At 38.3% G+C, this 16323-nt stretch overlaps 2 protein-coding genes across 3 annotated transcripts; one reads left to right on the forward strand and one right to left on the reverse strand.

Moving 5' to 3' along the window:
- Window positions 1-4336: 4336 nt before the first annotated feature.
- LOC132627945 (octanoyltransferase LIP2p, chloroplastic-like) lies at window positions 4337-8333 on the reverse strand. Of its 2 annotated transcripts, none has more exons than XM_060343575.1 (5): window positions 8167-8333; window positions 6877-7012; window positions 6526-6790; window positions 5970-6120; window positions 4337-5028 (listed from the first exon to the last, which is right to left on the reverse strand). In XM_060343575.1, exons 2-5 carry the CDS (start codon window positions 7008-7010, stop codon window positions 4715-4717), a joined length of 864 nt encoding a protein of 287 aa, XP_060199558.1. In that variant the 5' UTR covers window positions 7011-7012; window positions 8167-8333; the 3' UTR covers window positions 4337-4714. The 2 variants fall into 2 exon arrangements, with proteins under 2 accessions (XP_060199558.1, XP_060199557.1); XM_060343574.1 differs by lacking the exon at window positions 8167-8333 and adding an exon at window positions 7985-8146.
- A 3563-nt stretch (window positions 8334-11896) lies between these two features.
- Window positions 11897-14512, forward strand: LOC132627946 (uncharacterized). Its single transcript, XM_060343576.1, has 4 exons — window positions 11897-12329; window positions 12774-12851; window positions 12967-13066; window positions 13962-14512. The coding sequence occupies exons 1-4, from the start codon at window positions 11967-11969 to the stop codon at window positions 14312-14314; spliced, it is 894 nt and encodes a 297-aa protein (XP_060199559.1). The 5' UTR covers window positions 11897-11966; the 3' UTR covers window positions 14315-14512.
- Window positions 14513-16323: the final 1811 nt, after the last annotated feature.

The following is a 16323-nucleotide window of genomic DNA, read 5'->3' on the forward strand; positions in this document are numbered from 1 at the left end:
CACGAATGGGAACCCAAAAAGATAGTGCCTCCAAAGGCGCAAGCAATGGACGACAGCCAATAATTCTTTCTCGTGGGCCGCATAGCGCCGTTCCACATCCTTCAACTTTCGACTCTCGTATGCCACCGGGTGCCCCTCTTGTAGCAAGACTCTGCCCAAGGCGTAATCAGAGGCATCTGTCTGTACTTCGAAGGGTTTGGTCAAGTCGGGCAAGGCCAACACAGGGCTACTAGACATAGCCACTTTTAGTGAGTTGAAGGCGTCTGCTCTCTTTGGCGATCAGTCCCAAGGTGTGATCTTCTTGAGGAGCTCTGTCAGTGGTAATGCAATGAGGGAGTAGTTCTTGACGAACCGTCGATAAAAGTTGCATAGGCCAAGAAACGCCCTCAAGGCATGGATGTCCTTGGGTGGCGGCCAATCTGTGACTGCCTTGATCTTTTGTTGGTCCATCTTGATGCGACCCTCTTCAACAACATGCCCGAGGAAGTCAATCTGTTTTTGGGCAAAGGAGCATTTGGATAGCTTTACTCGCAACCGAGTTAGGACTTTCCTCAGGTGGTCCAGGTGTTCGCCCAACGTTTTGTTGTACACCACAATGTCGTCCAGGTATACCGCCACAAATTCGTCAATGTATTCTCGAAAGACCTGGTTCATTAGAGTGCAAAACGTGGCCGGAGCATTGGTCAAACCGAACGGCATGACCAGGAAGTCGAACGAGCCATATCTTGTCACTCATGTCGTCTTGGACTCGTCTTCTTCAGCAAATCCGCCATTAGTGGTATAGGGTACTTGTTCTTCACGGTGATCTTGTTGAGGGCCCGATATTCAACACAGAGCCTTAGGGTACCATCATGTTTCTTTTGGAATAGCACAGGTGACCCGTAAGGCGACTTGGAGGGCACGATGATCCCCGTGTCCAGCATCTCCGTCAACTGTCTCCGAAGCTCGGTGAGTTCGGGTTGTGACATTCTGTAGGGTGCTCGGGCAGGTGGCTTCGCACCCGGCACCAATTCAATTTCATGATCGACCGTCCGCCTAGGCGGGAGTCGCTTCGGCATATCTTGCGGCATGACATCCTCAAACTCCTTCATGAGCTCTTTCACAGGAATTGGAATGAGGCCCGAAGAACGCTCAATCTCTTCAATGCAAAGGGTGGCTAGGAACGTGGATTCTTGTCGATGGACCCCCTTCTTCAGCTGCAATGCAGAGATATTTCCTGAGGCCATCTTTATGGTTGTGCATGGGACAATGCAGGGTTTGGCCCCGTTTGCTCCCATCATTAGAAGCACATCCGCGTAGGGTATGGGAATGATGTTAGTTTGTCTCATGAATTCCAACCCCACTATCAAGTCGAAGTCGTCAATGATCACTACCCGCAAGTCGAACTTGCCTTCATAAGGACCCATCTTTACTAGCACTCCTTTGGCTATTCTACCCACCAATTGGGGTGATGAATTGATAGCTTTGACACGACCCTTACCCTTCCAACAACTAGGCCAAGGCGTTCTACTTATGTGGTGGCCAGATAGTTGTGCGTAGCACCTGTGTCTATCATGGCCTTAATAGGTTTGCCATTTACTCTTAAGTCGACGAACATCAGGGTCTTCTCCTTTCTGGGAGGAGGCCCGTTGCCTGCCTTTGTCTTTCCCTTCTTGTCAGTTGAGCTTGGATCTTTATTTTTGCATAGGCCGGCACTGGTGCCCTCTACAGCATTGGAAATGGAACAAACAAGTGCATTGAAGGCACCTATTGGTTCTGTCTGATCCGCATCATCCTAATCATCGTCCGTGCCATCATCCAGAATTTGATGGGCGTTCATCTGTGCCTGTGGGCATTCATTGTTCCAATGTGGTCCGCCGCAATGACGACATCCTGAGGGGGGCTTCCGCCCCCGATCATTATTATGACACGCAACACTATTGCTGCCTGAGGAGGAACCTTTAGATTTGGTTGCACTACGATCTCCCCCACTTCTGCTGGGGCCAGTATTGTAGGATTGGCCCCCTTTGAATCCCCCACGGGCTGGTGGTTGAGGTCTATCCTTTCGAGCATCCACTTGGTAGTCACTGAGGCATTCCGCAGCTTGAATAGCTTTGGGCAAGGAATCAACCCTCTGTCTTTGTATTTCCATGCGGGCATAGGGCTTCAAACCTTCCATGAACGTGAAAAGCTTGTCCTTGTCGCCTATGTGCCTTATGTTTAGCATGAGTGCAAAGAACTCGCGGACATAATCTCGGACTGACTTCATTTGCCTGAGTTCCCGAAGCTTCCTCCGTGCATTATACTCGACGTTCTCGGGGAAGAACTGTAAGCGAATGGCTGCTTTTAGTTCTTCCCATGTCTCAAGAGCATCCTCACCTGCCTTGATGGCTTCATATTTCACACGCCACCAGAGTTTGGCATTGCCTTGTAAATACATGGCAGCAGTTGCTACCTTCTTGGGCTCTTCCAATTCTCCCACAGCGTCAAAGTACTGCTCGATGTCAAAGATGACCTCTTTGGCATTTCGAGCGCCCTGATAGGGCTTTGGTTCAGGAATCTTGAGTTTCTAGGGTGCCGAGGCAGTGTTTTCCGCGCCCCCAACAGGATTGCTCCCTCCTCGGAGTAGGCCTTGTAAGGCAGCGTTGACAACATTGAGCTGATTAGTCAAATTGTCAATGGTTCCTTGCATGGCAGTCATTCTATCTGCCTCTTGAGTCCTATGGGCCAGATCCTCATTTCTTTGTAGGGCGGCTGCATCTGTGTCAGTAGTAATATTTACAATGTCTTGTTCGGCCTGCCGCATCCTGCGGTCCAGGTCCTCCACTCTTTCAGTCACGGGTCGAAATCTGTTAACCGCAGTTTCCAAAATCAAGAGGCGGTCTCCATGGTTCACCATGGTTAGAAAATGATGACAATAGCAACGTGTTCCCTCGTCCGATGTCGAGCCTAGGCTTTGATACCGACTGTTACGCGGCGCCTTCCTGAGACTTCTTGGAAGGGCGACGTAAGGCTAAGCAACCGATGATTCCAAGGTTACTGTCCGCCAACCGGGGTCCCCTTCGCACGCTAGACGAGACTGTCAGTGCCGTGCGGGAAAACCAATGTCAAGAGCAATTGAGAGAACAGAAAAGTGAATTGAGAATGAGAAAGAAAGAAAGCTTGTTTGCATTAATGAAAGCTATTACAATGAGAGCAAGCGGTGTCGAGGGGGAGAGACACTAGTACAGAGAATTGATTGCTTGCTTGAAAGTTTTGATTGCTTGATCCCCCTAATAATGCTTTAAAAATAAAAACCCAAGTTACAGGACTAGACATAAATTTGCTAGAGAATCACAACCAAAAATACATAAAGTAAACTACTCTATATTTACAACAAAAGAGACCTAACTAGAGCAGGTCCATGTGCACCCTCGGTCGTGGCACTGTCGTGCGCGCAGGGCACAGTGCGCGCGCACACTGGGGCGCAGGCACTGGGCGTTGAGCGCTGGTACTGTAGTAGGGTTGCACTGTCACTGGGTGCTGGGCACGCGTTGGGGCACGGCCAGCATAGGGGCGTGAGCGAGGAACATTGATGGGGTGACATAGGCAGAAGCAACCTTGTCACTTGGGGCGTCCGAGACCACGGGGTCGTCCATGGCGCTAGGCGCTGAGAGGCTTGCCATGGGGCGCATCCAAGGGGTCATGGGGCATGGATGGAAAGCCGCCCATGACAACTCATGTTAAATTTTCCTTTTTATTGAAATAAAGTTTGATCTATTGATGTTGTATTTTTTAGAAAGGTCTTCTAGTAGTGTTTAAATTTTGTTATGAACTATGACTTGCTCATTTAGTAAGATTGTATAAGAATTGGAAAAGTTTTGATAGTTTTCACAACTTGTGAGTTTTTTATGTATATAAGAAAAAATACAACTTAAGAAATTCAAATTGCATGTACAAACATGATTTCAAATCATGTCCAAACGGCTCCTTAACGATCCCGCATTCTCAGCTAAAGCTTTAATTCTCATGTTATTACATTATAAAAAAATGTCTTGAACTTCCTAGTCAAAGGTGAATCGGGATGTTAAGTCCATGGATGCATAGGATTACTGCGTCCACCACTCCTTAGTGACAAGGTATGAACTAGTATGTGTGCCTACAAACACACACACAAACGTAAAATGATTTTCCAACTAAATGTATATTGCAAGTAAAATTCCATATTTGCCGGTAAAATACTAGCTTTGCTACTGCTCTTTTCTAAACTAGGATGAATAAGATAAGCAATAGAGGGAAGTGTTGAGTAAACTAAAAGAAATTGGAAGCATCTCAATTTGTGATTGAATTAATATAAATAAGTATAGACAAAATGAAGTAAGAAAATCAACTAGCCATCCTTTTATATTGGAGAGAAATAGAAGAGGGACTTGAACCTGGAAGTAGATAATAGTAGTAGTACAAAGACAAATGACACCGGTCCCAAAAGTAAAGCTTGCAAGTCTTGAAAAAACATGAGACTAATCCCAGCATTTCTAATACATACATATCATTACTAATACCTAAATAACTTTAACCATCAACCAAAGGACCCCTAAATTGTCAATGGAAAAGATGTAAGGTTATAATTTTGGACCCATGAGACATGCATTTTAAAAGAAAACTGCTACAAATCCAATCATTCTCTGTAATAATCTGTTGAATTCACCTTCCAAGAATAAGTCTTTTCCCTAATCAAGCCCAGAGAAGGCTTTTCTCAGGAAATTAAAAGGGGTATAGGTTTACATTTGAGATCAACTTGAAAAACTTCACAAAACTCCTCAAGTAAAGATCTCTGAGTAATATCAATAAGTTGGGCATCATCAATGTCGTGATGGTTTTCTGTACCACAGCCATTAGAGTGCGAGTGCTCCCTCAGCAATCCTTTTATGCTTCCAACTTGACGATCACGGATCCCACATGGAACTATCTGTTGAAAGGGTGACAGATCTGTGGTGACATTCAGCGCTAAGCCATGATACGTGACCCATTGAGATACTCTAATACCAATTGCAGCTAATTTCTGCCCCCCTGAAATAAGCCAGTGTAAGATCATTATTACATGCCTCCTTTTGGAACTAAGAGACTAATAATAATATGCCATACTTAAGGTTGACAGATAAGAAAAAAGGAAGGCAGAAAAGGTTGTTGGGTGAGGTAGGCGGAAGGGGAAGAACAACAATGTAATCAAAGTTGGACTGTCCGTATGAGACGATTTTCTACCTCTCGAACTGTGAAAAGTAAAACAATCTATCAGATAAGTCAAGTAAAGCAGTTTCAGATAAAGATGAAACAGGAGTTCTTATTCAACCTCCCTCGAATCTTGCTATGTTTGTTTGTTGGCACAGGAAATATCTTTTCTTAAGTTCTTATTTCTCTAGATATCAACTAACTGATTTTTTGCTTTTAGAAAAGGAGATATATAAAATGTATGCAGTCAAGTTACTTTCTCAATTTTTTTTTATTTTTTTTTTTGAAGTGAGTGACTTGTAAAGCTTTATCCAGAAATCATCCTGGCTGGAAGATGCAATTGGTACAGATAACATACTGGAGATAACTTCTGGCAGTTTCAGTCTGTATCGCTCTAGATGAATGATAGTAGACATTAACAAATCGGAAAGCTTTTATCTGAATGAAACCCCACAAAGGGTATACTCCAAGTAAGAATAATAATTGCCTTCAATCCACAAATCCAGGGACAACTAAACTGTTATAGTTAACCAGATTTCAAATATGGCAGGAAACACAATATGTGTGACCTCTCTTTCCAGCCATATATCTGCTTGGTGAAGTCACCAATGCCATTCACATACCCCAAGGCAAATGAGAAATCTTCCACAAGAAATATTATATAAAGTATCACCTAAGCAAAAGGTTCTCTAAAACCACATCTTAAAACTTATTTAGAAATATCCGATGATACCATTGCAGACTGATTGGCCAAACAAATGATATCGAGAATCAGTACTTACCAACCCAAACACCAGTTAAGCCATCAATCCTTGAAGCCTCCAGAGAAAATGATGAAGAAAGAACTCGTATTATCACCTCCTCAAGGCTCCTGAGGTACCAATGAAGGTCCATCTTATGGTATCGGAGATTGATGATAGGGTACATAACTAGCTACAATTTCAGACACAAGCATGATATGTAAGAAATGTAAATGCTCAAATGAAGACATGATTCTTCAAATTTCAAAGTTTCTAGGATCACATATGGTTATTTTATGTAATAACTTTCAAAGAGGCAAACCTAAGCCCACCTACAAACAGATATCACATGGAGTATAACACAACAGTCATGTCAAATCCATAATTTGATACAGGAGTTTGCGGAATCTCTAGTTAATTATAGCCCATCAAAATTCATGTTTACTGATGTTTCCTGTTACCAAAATCTACCAAGAGAACTTAGAGTAAAAACTTCCCTTGAATCAATGACATCAAGCATTGAGAACAACCGGTACACTTGAGTTAGAAGTAAATAAGATAGTTGGGAAAGTAGGCGACAACAACAGGTGAAATGTACCTGACCAGGGCCATGGTAAGTTACTTCGCCACCACGTTCTGTTCGGTACAATTCAAAAGGAGCATTGTTTATGTCAAAGTGTAGATTCTCTTCAGAGCTACCAGTACCCAATGTATAAACCGGCTGATGCTGCAATATAATGAGTGTGTCAGCAAGATCCTCATCCCTTTCAATTTGTGCTTTCCTCTTGTCGACAATGGCCTTTTGCCAGGACCACGCCTTGGCATATGGCACTAGCTCTTTGTCCATATCATAACAATCACAGCTAGCTTCAAAAACAGAGTTTACCTAGTGAAAAGCCTAACAATTGCACAATTATTGTTCGTCAAAATGTCTACAAGAAAATCTTACCATCTTTTGGCTTGGCATCTTGTTAAAGTCGGTCTCCTAAGGATGGGTGTAACAGAATGTTGCTTAATCTTTGATGGGTTGCACATTGGCCATGTCGGGGCTGAGCAAAAGATCGAACTTGTAAAAACAATCATTTCTGCAATATATAAAGTTAGTGGGTTCTGAATCCTACTAAAATTTGAGTTACCTAGGCAACAAAAACTAGATCAAAATATGAAAAGACACATCAAAACATATCGTATAAATATAAACAAGACGAGTTCCATAAACGCAAGATCAACGCTTGCAAACGTTTTTATGACAAAGCCTCCAAGGACAAGAAGGAGAATTAAAACCTCAACACTTATTTGCTGACCTAACCCAGAGGATTGATTCAATTTACATAATGGAAAGGTTCAGCTCACTTATCTTAAATTTAGTTCTTCAACTAATTCCACCATTTAATGATTTGAGTAAATTACAGATAATTCACACGTTGCTCATCATTAATCATGCAAGATTAGCATTTTCCAATCTCAGAAACCTGATAGGTATTTATAAAACAATTCTACTACCTATTCGCTTAACACACCTGTAGACTGATTTTCCAACAACATGCGACATTGCAGTCGCATGAGGAATTAGGAGTTGTCTCAAGTATCATTCTAACTATCATGTGTAATGATTTTCAAACTAAACAGCGGACTACTATGCCCGACCACCATGTTCTTAATTTAGATTCTACAAGGGTTGTCCCAAGGCAATGATAGAGAAGCAGATTAGCGCCGTCAATATAAGATAAGATATACTAAGCGGATATTAACAAGCCATCAAACTATAAAAACTCAGCCTAATAAAAATAAGATTACATAAATAAAAGCCTGCATAACTTTTTGAGAAATTTCATATTAGCAAATTAAGATACATGACTCAAATGTAATATTTCAAATCTGGAAACACAGAGAGAACACTAAAACAAAAGGAAGATGATGAGTTATGGTAACAAGCTAACTGGACTACACAAAATTTAAAAATAAATACATACACCCAACATTTATTGGCAATCTTGAGATCAAGGAAATTGATAATTGGGATTAAGCAAAATCTAATTCAACTAAACCATACATACCCAATACTTGCACCATATCCATAAAGGCTAAAATTTCCATTTTGAGCAAATAGTCGAGCACATAAAGGACGTGGCAAACAAAACCAAAAAACTTCACAGAATCTCCACAAAAGAAAAAGAGAAAAGCCAGACAAACAACAAAGTGTTGGATAGATTGTATTATAGGAATATGCAAGTGTTACCTTGCTGGAAAAGTTTCTAAAAATAGAATATGGATCGGCCAAAAGATCTAAAGAAAAGCAGAGGAGAACAACTTTTCCTACTTGTTCTTGTTCCGTCCGCTTGGATTTGTGTAAAAAGGCCCAAAAGCATCCTTTACTTTTGGGATTGGTTGCAAAATGATCCCTATCGTTTTACTTAGAGAATTAAAAGTCCTCCTTGGTTGTCAAATTTGTAAACTTTTAATTCATCTTCGAGAAATAATTTAAATTAATTTTGGAAGCTAAACTTAATTATATTAATTTAATATTTTAAAATTAAAATAAAGATATTTGAAAATTATACAAAAATTGCTACTTTCTTTGTCTCAATTTATGTGGCACACTTTCCTTTTTAGTCTGTTCCAAAGAGAATGTCACATTTCTATATTTAGAAATAATTTTACTTTATGAGATAGATTACAACCACACAAATATCTGAAACTTATTTTGAACCACAAATTTCGAAAGTTTTTCTTCCTTTCTTAAAATCTGTGCCTAGTCCAATGGTGGCACATAATATAAGTTGTGATTCTTCTCATATTAATTTGGTGAAACTAATATTGAAAATTAAAATTGGATCAACCTAGATCCGTATACAAATAAAAGAGTATATATCATTTGTTATACATGTTATGATAAATAAATAAAAAGTGAGAAAAGACATGTTTGTTGGGAATCTATTTCAAGTGTTGTGTTTCTTCAGAAAAGATAAAAGAAGTCCTAATGTTAGGAACTTCTCACTTCTTTGAAGCGTACGTTCTATTGAGACAGAACAAAAACACTTTCTCGCTCTCTTTGTAAAACTCTCTTCTTCTCCTTGAAGAACATCGAAGGATGATTCCTAATTGTTTGTTGGAGTATTTTTCTTCTCTGTAATTCATGTACGATCTTAGACTGTGAATATATATGGTGTAATTCGTGTTCTTGACATGTGATTACACTATCGACTAGTAAAACAAATATATGAATCTTGGGGGAACTGCTCTACATTGGATTAATTTTCTTTCACTTAACATGTTCATCAAAATTTACGTAATTTGAATTTGGAGAAATAAAAAATGACAAATATTTGAGCATGTGGGAATAACATTTTGAACTTTATGTTCAGGCAAACACAGTTAATTATCCTTATGGAAAAAGTTATACATATAACCCAAAGCATTAAAATAGTTATACATTCGGTTTGAATTGAATGCGGTGCAGCGGCGGAGCAACCAAAGTTGCGCAGTGGTGAAAACAGTATGATGAGATCTTAAAAAAAGAAAAACTTTATCACCCTAATGCAGAAAGTTAATTCTTCATAGATGCATTTTGTTTCCTTTTATCTTATCTTATGAAAAATAGTGCGTTTATATGTACCATACCACAATTGTTGATTCGCTTCTTTATTTGTTCATTTCTAGATACATAGGAACAAGCCCAAACCACCACATAGAGTTTTCAAAGTTCAAAAACCATAACAAATCCATCAATTTGTCAGCAATTTCGTTTGGTTACAAAATTTTACAGTTCCGTGGCTTTTATGTTGCCCCTAGACCAAAGTAGGCAAAATTATGTGACAAAAGAAGACGCGTTTCTAGCAAGCTAAAAATTGTCACAATTCAAACGTGGTACTCACAAGTCACAAGTTCATATCTCCTGATATTTTCAATCTTGTGGGAAAAAGGTAGGAATGAGTAGGCCACACACTATATTTTCTTTCTAATAAATTCTTGGACATGGGTTTAACCGATGAATAGTAGGTGAGAGAGAAATAAAAGTTTTTCTTTTTGATACATTAGAGAAATATAATATTTTTAAGGTAGAAGTGTCAAATATACCCTCTACTTTAGTTTAATGGTTAAATATATCCCTTTCGTTAGTCAAAGTAGTTAAATATACCCCTTCCGTTAAGAAAATAAACAAATATACCCCTCAGTTGACAAAATCCTCAATTCCACCATTAATTATCCGATTTAACTTAAAAAAACCCATGTCCGACCCGCCCCGACCCGCAAATTAAATTCTTTCCACCCAAATATACTCACCACTACTACAACCGACCCAACACAACCACCACAACCACTTCCACCACCACCGCTACCACTGAATGTGTAAAAAGAATGTATAGAAAACCAGTCACAATAACGAAGAATGAATCTATCAACCCTAAATTGACGAAATTGAATTGCATGAAATTCTTCTGTAATATTCTCCTTTCTCTTTCTTTTACCTTTTTCTATTTTTTTCTTTAATCTTTTTATTTTGTACTTCCTTGTTTGTTTCCAGGAAAACGTCAGGACTTCTTCTCATTTTTTTTTTTAACTTTTCAATAACTGAGGTCTAAGGTGGATAAAAAAAAAATGAAGGAAAAATAGTGGTAGAGAAGCTTACCATTGTTGCCGGAACTATTTAGGGGGAAGGGGGGGGGGGGGGGGGGGGGGGCGCTAAACAGTGGTAGTGGTGGTTGTAGTGGTGGTGGGCATATTTGGGTGGAAAGAATTTAATTTGCGGGTCGGGGCGGGTCGGACATGGGTTTTTTAAAGTTAAATCGGGTAATTAATGGTGGAATTGGGGATTTTGTCAACTGGGGGGTATATTTGTTTACTTTCTTAACGGAAGGGGTATATTTATCTACTTTGACTAACGGAAGGGGTATATTTGTCTACTTTGACTAACGAAGAGTATATTTAACCATTAAACTAAAGTAAAAGGGTATATTTGACCCTTTTCCCTATTTTTAACACAGAAATAGAAGGTGAAATAATTGAACTTTACTCCTAAATAATATCAAACATAGAATATGAAATTAAAGAAGTAAAACTTGGTGCCTACATAATACTTCTTCCATTTTACTAATCCTTTATACTAAAAAATAGATTTTTCATTTTACTTGTCCATTTTAGCAAATCAAATAGACTTATTATTTTCTTTTAATATTAACCTTATTATTAAATAATACTAACACAAAGTACTAGCGGTTAAATTTAAATTTCCAAACTATAATTAATATGAGAAATTTGGTAAAACAAACCCTTAATAGATATTTTTTGAGGGAAGTGTTAAATCAATAGAGGACAAGTAAAAAGAAACTAATGGAGTATTAGGTGAAACTACAAACTCTACACTACAGCTTCAATTTATTGGCATTTTTGCGTTGAGACTTCAAAAAGTTGAGCTTCGTTCTCGATCGTTAACTCAAAAGTACGTTTATTTTGACCAAGCAAATGTTGGACAAATTATGGTTCAATTCGTTAAAACCCGTTCAAATGTGTAACACAAACAATCTGAACCTGTCCATTTGAGGCTCCTAATTGATTGCTAAATGATGGCGGCTAAATCTACCCCCTCCCTTCACTAGGGGTTTTACATAACATTTGGGCACGTGGGGCGACTGACCAAATACAGCCCAAAACGGTGTTTTAAAATTCAACCACGTAAAGCAAAATGGAATCCCTCTTTCCAAATTCTAAAAAAGATACTTCTGTTTTCTGCACCAATAAAAAGCCGCGGAAGTGCCACGTGTTCGGAAGAGAATGATTTAGACCCTACACGCTAAATGTAAAATATCATTGAGAAGTTCAAAACATGCTCCTTTCTTTGTACCAACCTCTCCAAGAAAAGTGGACAACCTTGCCAAAACAGAGGTCACCTTACTTCACTTCACGACAATATTAGCTAATATGCCACGAATCTTCTGCACTTTTTCATGTACTGTTGTATAAATACCTGGTCGAATGGAGAAAGAAAGTAAGAGAGAAAAAATAAAAATAAAGAGAAATTACAATTAAACAAGCTGAAAAATGGCAATCAGTGGTAGATTGTTACGTACCTCTAAACAATTAGGGTTAGGTGAGGATGGTCCGAAGCAACAACCATGTTATTCTTTGAGGAATAATTATTCGTTAATGTTTAAATGTGTAAACAAAGGCGGTCTTGTCGGAGAAAGCAGGATTAATGTTGGTGGTGGAGATGTGCAGAAGAAACCAGTGGCCGTCAAGGCTGTTAGTGAGGTGGTTGTGTCTGAACCAGTGACAGAGGATTGGAATATTTCAGATGTAAGTTTAGTGGCAGATAATGTATCAGATCTGGTACTACAAAACTTGAAAAAGTTCCTCAAACAAATGCCGCAGAAGTTGCATCATTTACAGTCGTTCATCGAGAAGGTATGGATTTTCTTTTTTCTCATATATGAAGTCATTGAATTTAAAATGAGTGTGCTTTTATGAAACGGACTATACATACCCAAGTACCACAAAACTTGTTCTATATATGTCTCAATGTCCGAGTGAGTATAAGGTTTAGAGGCCTTGAAGTTGAAATTCTACTAATATATGGAAGTTGTAAACAACAAAATCGTGTGTAGGACTACATTGTACACTCTTTCTTTAGATTATTTGAGTAGTTTTAAGCTCCTATAATAAGAACAAATTAAAAGGTACGTCTCAATGGCCAAAAAGTCGTATAATGTGGTGCACAATTCCAAATCCGAGATGGACATTTCCTACTTCCTGTTAACTATATGAATAAAAAAACAAGAAAGTATATATTGTTATGGTAAAGTTTTTTTTTTTCTTTTCTGATTGGATATGTGGAATTCTGTTTTGCAGGGTATCTTAGATTGCCGGTTCTTTACTCTCTTTGCAGTCGCAGGGACATTGATTGGTTCATTATTATGCTTTGTCGAGGTAATATATTACTCTAGTATTATTTATTATGATTAATTTAGCAGGACGAATTGGTCATTGATCTTATGCAATTGTAATACTGTAACTAATTAAATAAATGTCTTCGTTATTGCAGGGCTGTTACTTAATCGTAGAGTCATACGTCCACTATTTTATCGCACTCTCACATAAGTCAGACCTGGGACATGTCGTGCAGCTATTGATCGAAGCACTTGGTATATTTTCTTCTCAAACTTTTGATAGTTTCAAAACATTTCCTTCTGGAATTGATGATAAATCAAATAATTTACCTCGGATATTTTGATCATCTTTCGAGTACTTGTTGGGAATAAAATAGATTCGCAAAAATAATATTCACGGTATTAGTGATAAACGCGGAACACTAAGTTATGGTTAAATCAACAAGAATAAAATGCAGCAATAATGACACCAAGATTTTACGTGGAAACCCTTCTGAATAAGGGAAAAACCATGGCCAAGAGGAGCAGTTGATATCACTATAGTAAGGAATTTTACACTGTGTAGTAACGAGTATAAATACTCCTAAGACCACTACACCCTCAAAAGAAAAACACTCTTTTGATTTTCCCACCTCACTACAATATCACTCACACTCTATTTTTCTTCACAGACTATTTTCTTATAGTCTATGGAACACCTCACTTTGCTCTCACTCAGATGTATTGTCTGAGATTTTGGTGTGTATAGCAAATGATCTTGGTGTGTTACAAATGAACCATAAGCTGTCTATTTATAGGAATGAATTTCCTATGATGAGGTAAGCGCTTACATCACGACTAAGATGAGGTAAGCGCTTACATCACGACTATGTGAACAAAAGAATTGACTTGTTGGTCAATTCCACAATTGCTACCAATGTGATTTTGTCAAAGGAAGAAAAATCGAAAAATCTTCCTTTCTTAAAATATGGGATAGGGGACTGGACCCCACAGTACTATCGGTGTATTTTACCAATTATAGCAGGTTCTTGACAGCATTTTTATGTTACAAAACTAGAGTTACTCACTATAGAAAGTTACATGTTGTTAGGTTTTCTTAATTTGAGGAGTAGAAACAATAACTCTAACCGAATAATGTCTTTTTTTCCAGATATGTTTCTTTTGGGGACTGCTATGCTTACTTTTGGAATGGGTTTGTATGTCATGTTCGTGGGATCAAGCAATAAAGGGTCAGGCCAAAACATGTTTAATTTTCAGACACTTCCATCATTAATGGGAATGAAGTCAGTGATGCAAGCCAAATCAAGAATAGGACATGCACTTATAATGCTACTTCAAGTGGGAGTATTAGAGAAGTTCAAGAATGTACCTGTGGTTAATGGATTGGATCTTGCTTGTTTTGCTGGTGCTGTTTTTGTTTCCTCCATTTGTGTGTTCCTTCTTTCGAGGCTTGCTGTCCCTACCATGCCCAAAGGCTGGCAACTAAGAAAATGGACCTTTTGATACCTTTTTGTTGAAGTATATATATGTATAGATCAAGAAAAATAGTAAGCAAAATAGGACTGTATACTAGTCAACAATCAGCTAGGACTTCTCATAGTTGACCTTTTTGTTAAATATTCTTTCAATTTGTAACAATTAAAATACATTTAGTTTATATTTTTTTCTAATCAATAAAATGAATGTCATTGTTTATTATAATTACTTAGAATGGTGAATACTTACTCCTGCATAAAACAACTGTGGGACCACCAACGGATGTAGTGTGGTGGACGGGGCTGCTCCTCCTTTAACCAGAGGTCTCGGGTTCGAGCCGTGAGTTTGGAAAAATCCTTGGTAGGGAGCGCTCCCCCCCCCCCCAGTGGAGCCCTACACGCCACGAATCCGGATATAGTCAGGCTCCAATGCGGGTACCGGACACCGGGTGAAAAGAAAATGTGGGAGATATATATATATATATATACACACACTTTATCGTCAATTCTGAAAGGGGTAGATGACTTTCTAATTGAAGTCTCGTAAATAAACAAGAGAATATAGAGTTAACTTCTTGATATACACAAGAGAGAAGTGCAGAGGCGGAGCAGCTAAAGTTGCGCTGAAAAAGTATGAGGAGATCTTAAAAAAAAAAAAATAATAATAATAATAATAATAAAAAAAAGCTATATCACCCTAATGCAGAAAGCTAATTCTTCATAGGTGCATGCATTTTGTCTCCTTTTATTTATGGAAAATAGAATGTTTATGTGTACCACAATAGTTAAACAAGTTCTTTATATATTGATTTCTGGATAAACAAAAAGCAGCCCAAACCACCACATAAGAGTTCTAAAAGTTCAAAAACCATAACAAATCCATCTATGCTTGAGCAATTTTGTTTGGTTCGACAAAATTTACGGTTCCATTGATTTTATGCTAGCCCCAAGACAAAAGTAAGCAAATGTATGTGACAGAAGACGCGTTTCTACCTAGCTCAGCAAATATATCACAATTCAAACGTGAAAGGTTGGAATGAGTAGGCCACACACTGAATAGGTTTTCGTTTAATCTTTTTTTTTTTCTAACAATAACTTTTTGAAAATATCAAGCGTAAAATAGACATTGCATAGGATAAGAGGGGGAGAATTTTCATTGTTCCTAGTTGAGGGAAATTTAATTTTTAAAACAAAGTTGAGAAGGGTAAATAATTTTAACCCTTAACCAATAATAGTAGATGGGACAGAAATGGAAGAAATAATTGAAACTTTGCGCCTAAACTAAATAACATTTGTCATAGCAGATGAAAGAGTTGATATTTTGCGCCTAAATAACATTAGGTGAAATTACAATCACCAAACTACAACTTCAATTAATTTCTTGAAAATATCAAGTGTAAAATAAACATTGCATAGGATAAGAGGAGGAGAATGTCTATTGTTCATAGTTGAGGGAGAGTTTAATTTTTAAAGCAAAGTTGGGAAGCGTAAATGATTTTCACCCTCGACCAATTATAGTAGATGGGACAGAAATAGAAGAAATAATTGAAACTCTGCGCCTAAATAATTTCTCATAGAAGATGAAAGAATTGATATTTGCGCATTAGGTGAAATTACAATCACCAAACTACAACTTCAATTGGGTTTCCAAAAAAAAAAAAAAAAGCTTCATTTTCTAAAGCTTTGGATTGCAGGAATTCTGCTACCATTAGCACTCTCCCCCCCCCCCCCCCCCCCCCCCCCCCCCCCAACCAGTACTCTTAGGCCCGTTTGGACCAGTGTTTTAAAAGACGGGAGCGTAAGGCGAGGCATTTTACGTCTGCCTCAGCGAGGCATAAGCCCTGAGGCACGGGGCGTAAGCCTCATGGGACTTTAATTTTTAGTATTTCATAAAAGGATATAATTATAATAAATACTTTTAAATAGGTAAAATAGCGTAAAAATTTGAAGAAAACTATAAATATATGCTCCATCCCCACAAAAAAACTAATCAGAACAATCTGTTATACGCTACTTTCAAGCACAAGTGACTGCTCG

The sequence above is a fragment of the Lycium barbarum genome, chromosome 2 (assembly GCF_019175385.1).
Source record: "Lycium barbarum isolate Lr01 chromosome 2, ASM1917538v2, whole genome shotgun sequence".
Classification (NCBI taxonomy): Eukaryota; Viridiplantae; Streptophyta; class Magnoliopsida; order Solanales; family Solanaceae; genus Lycium; species Lycium barbarum.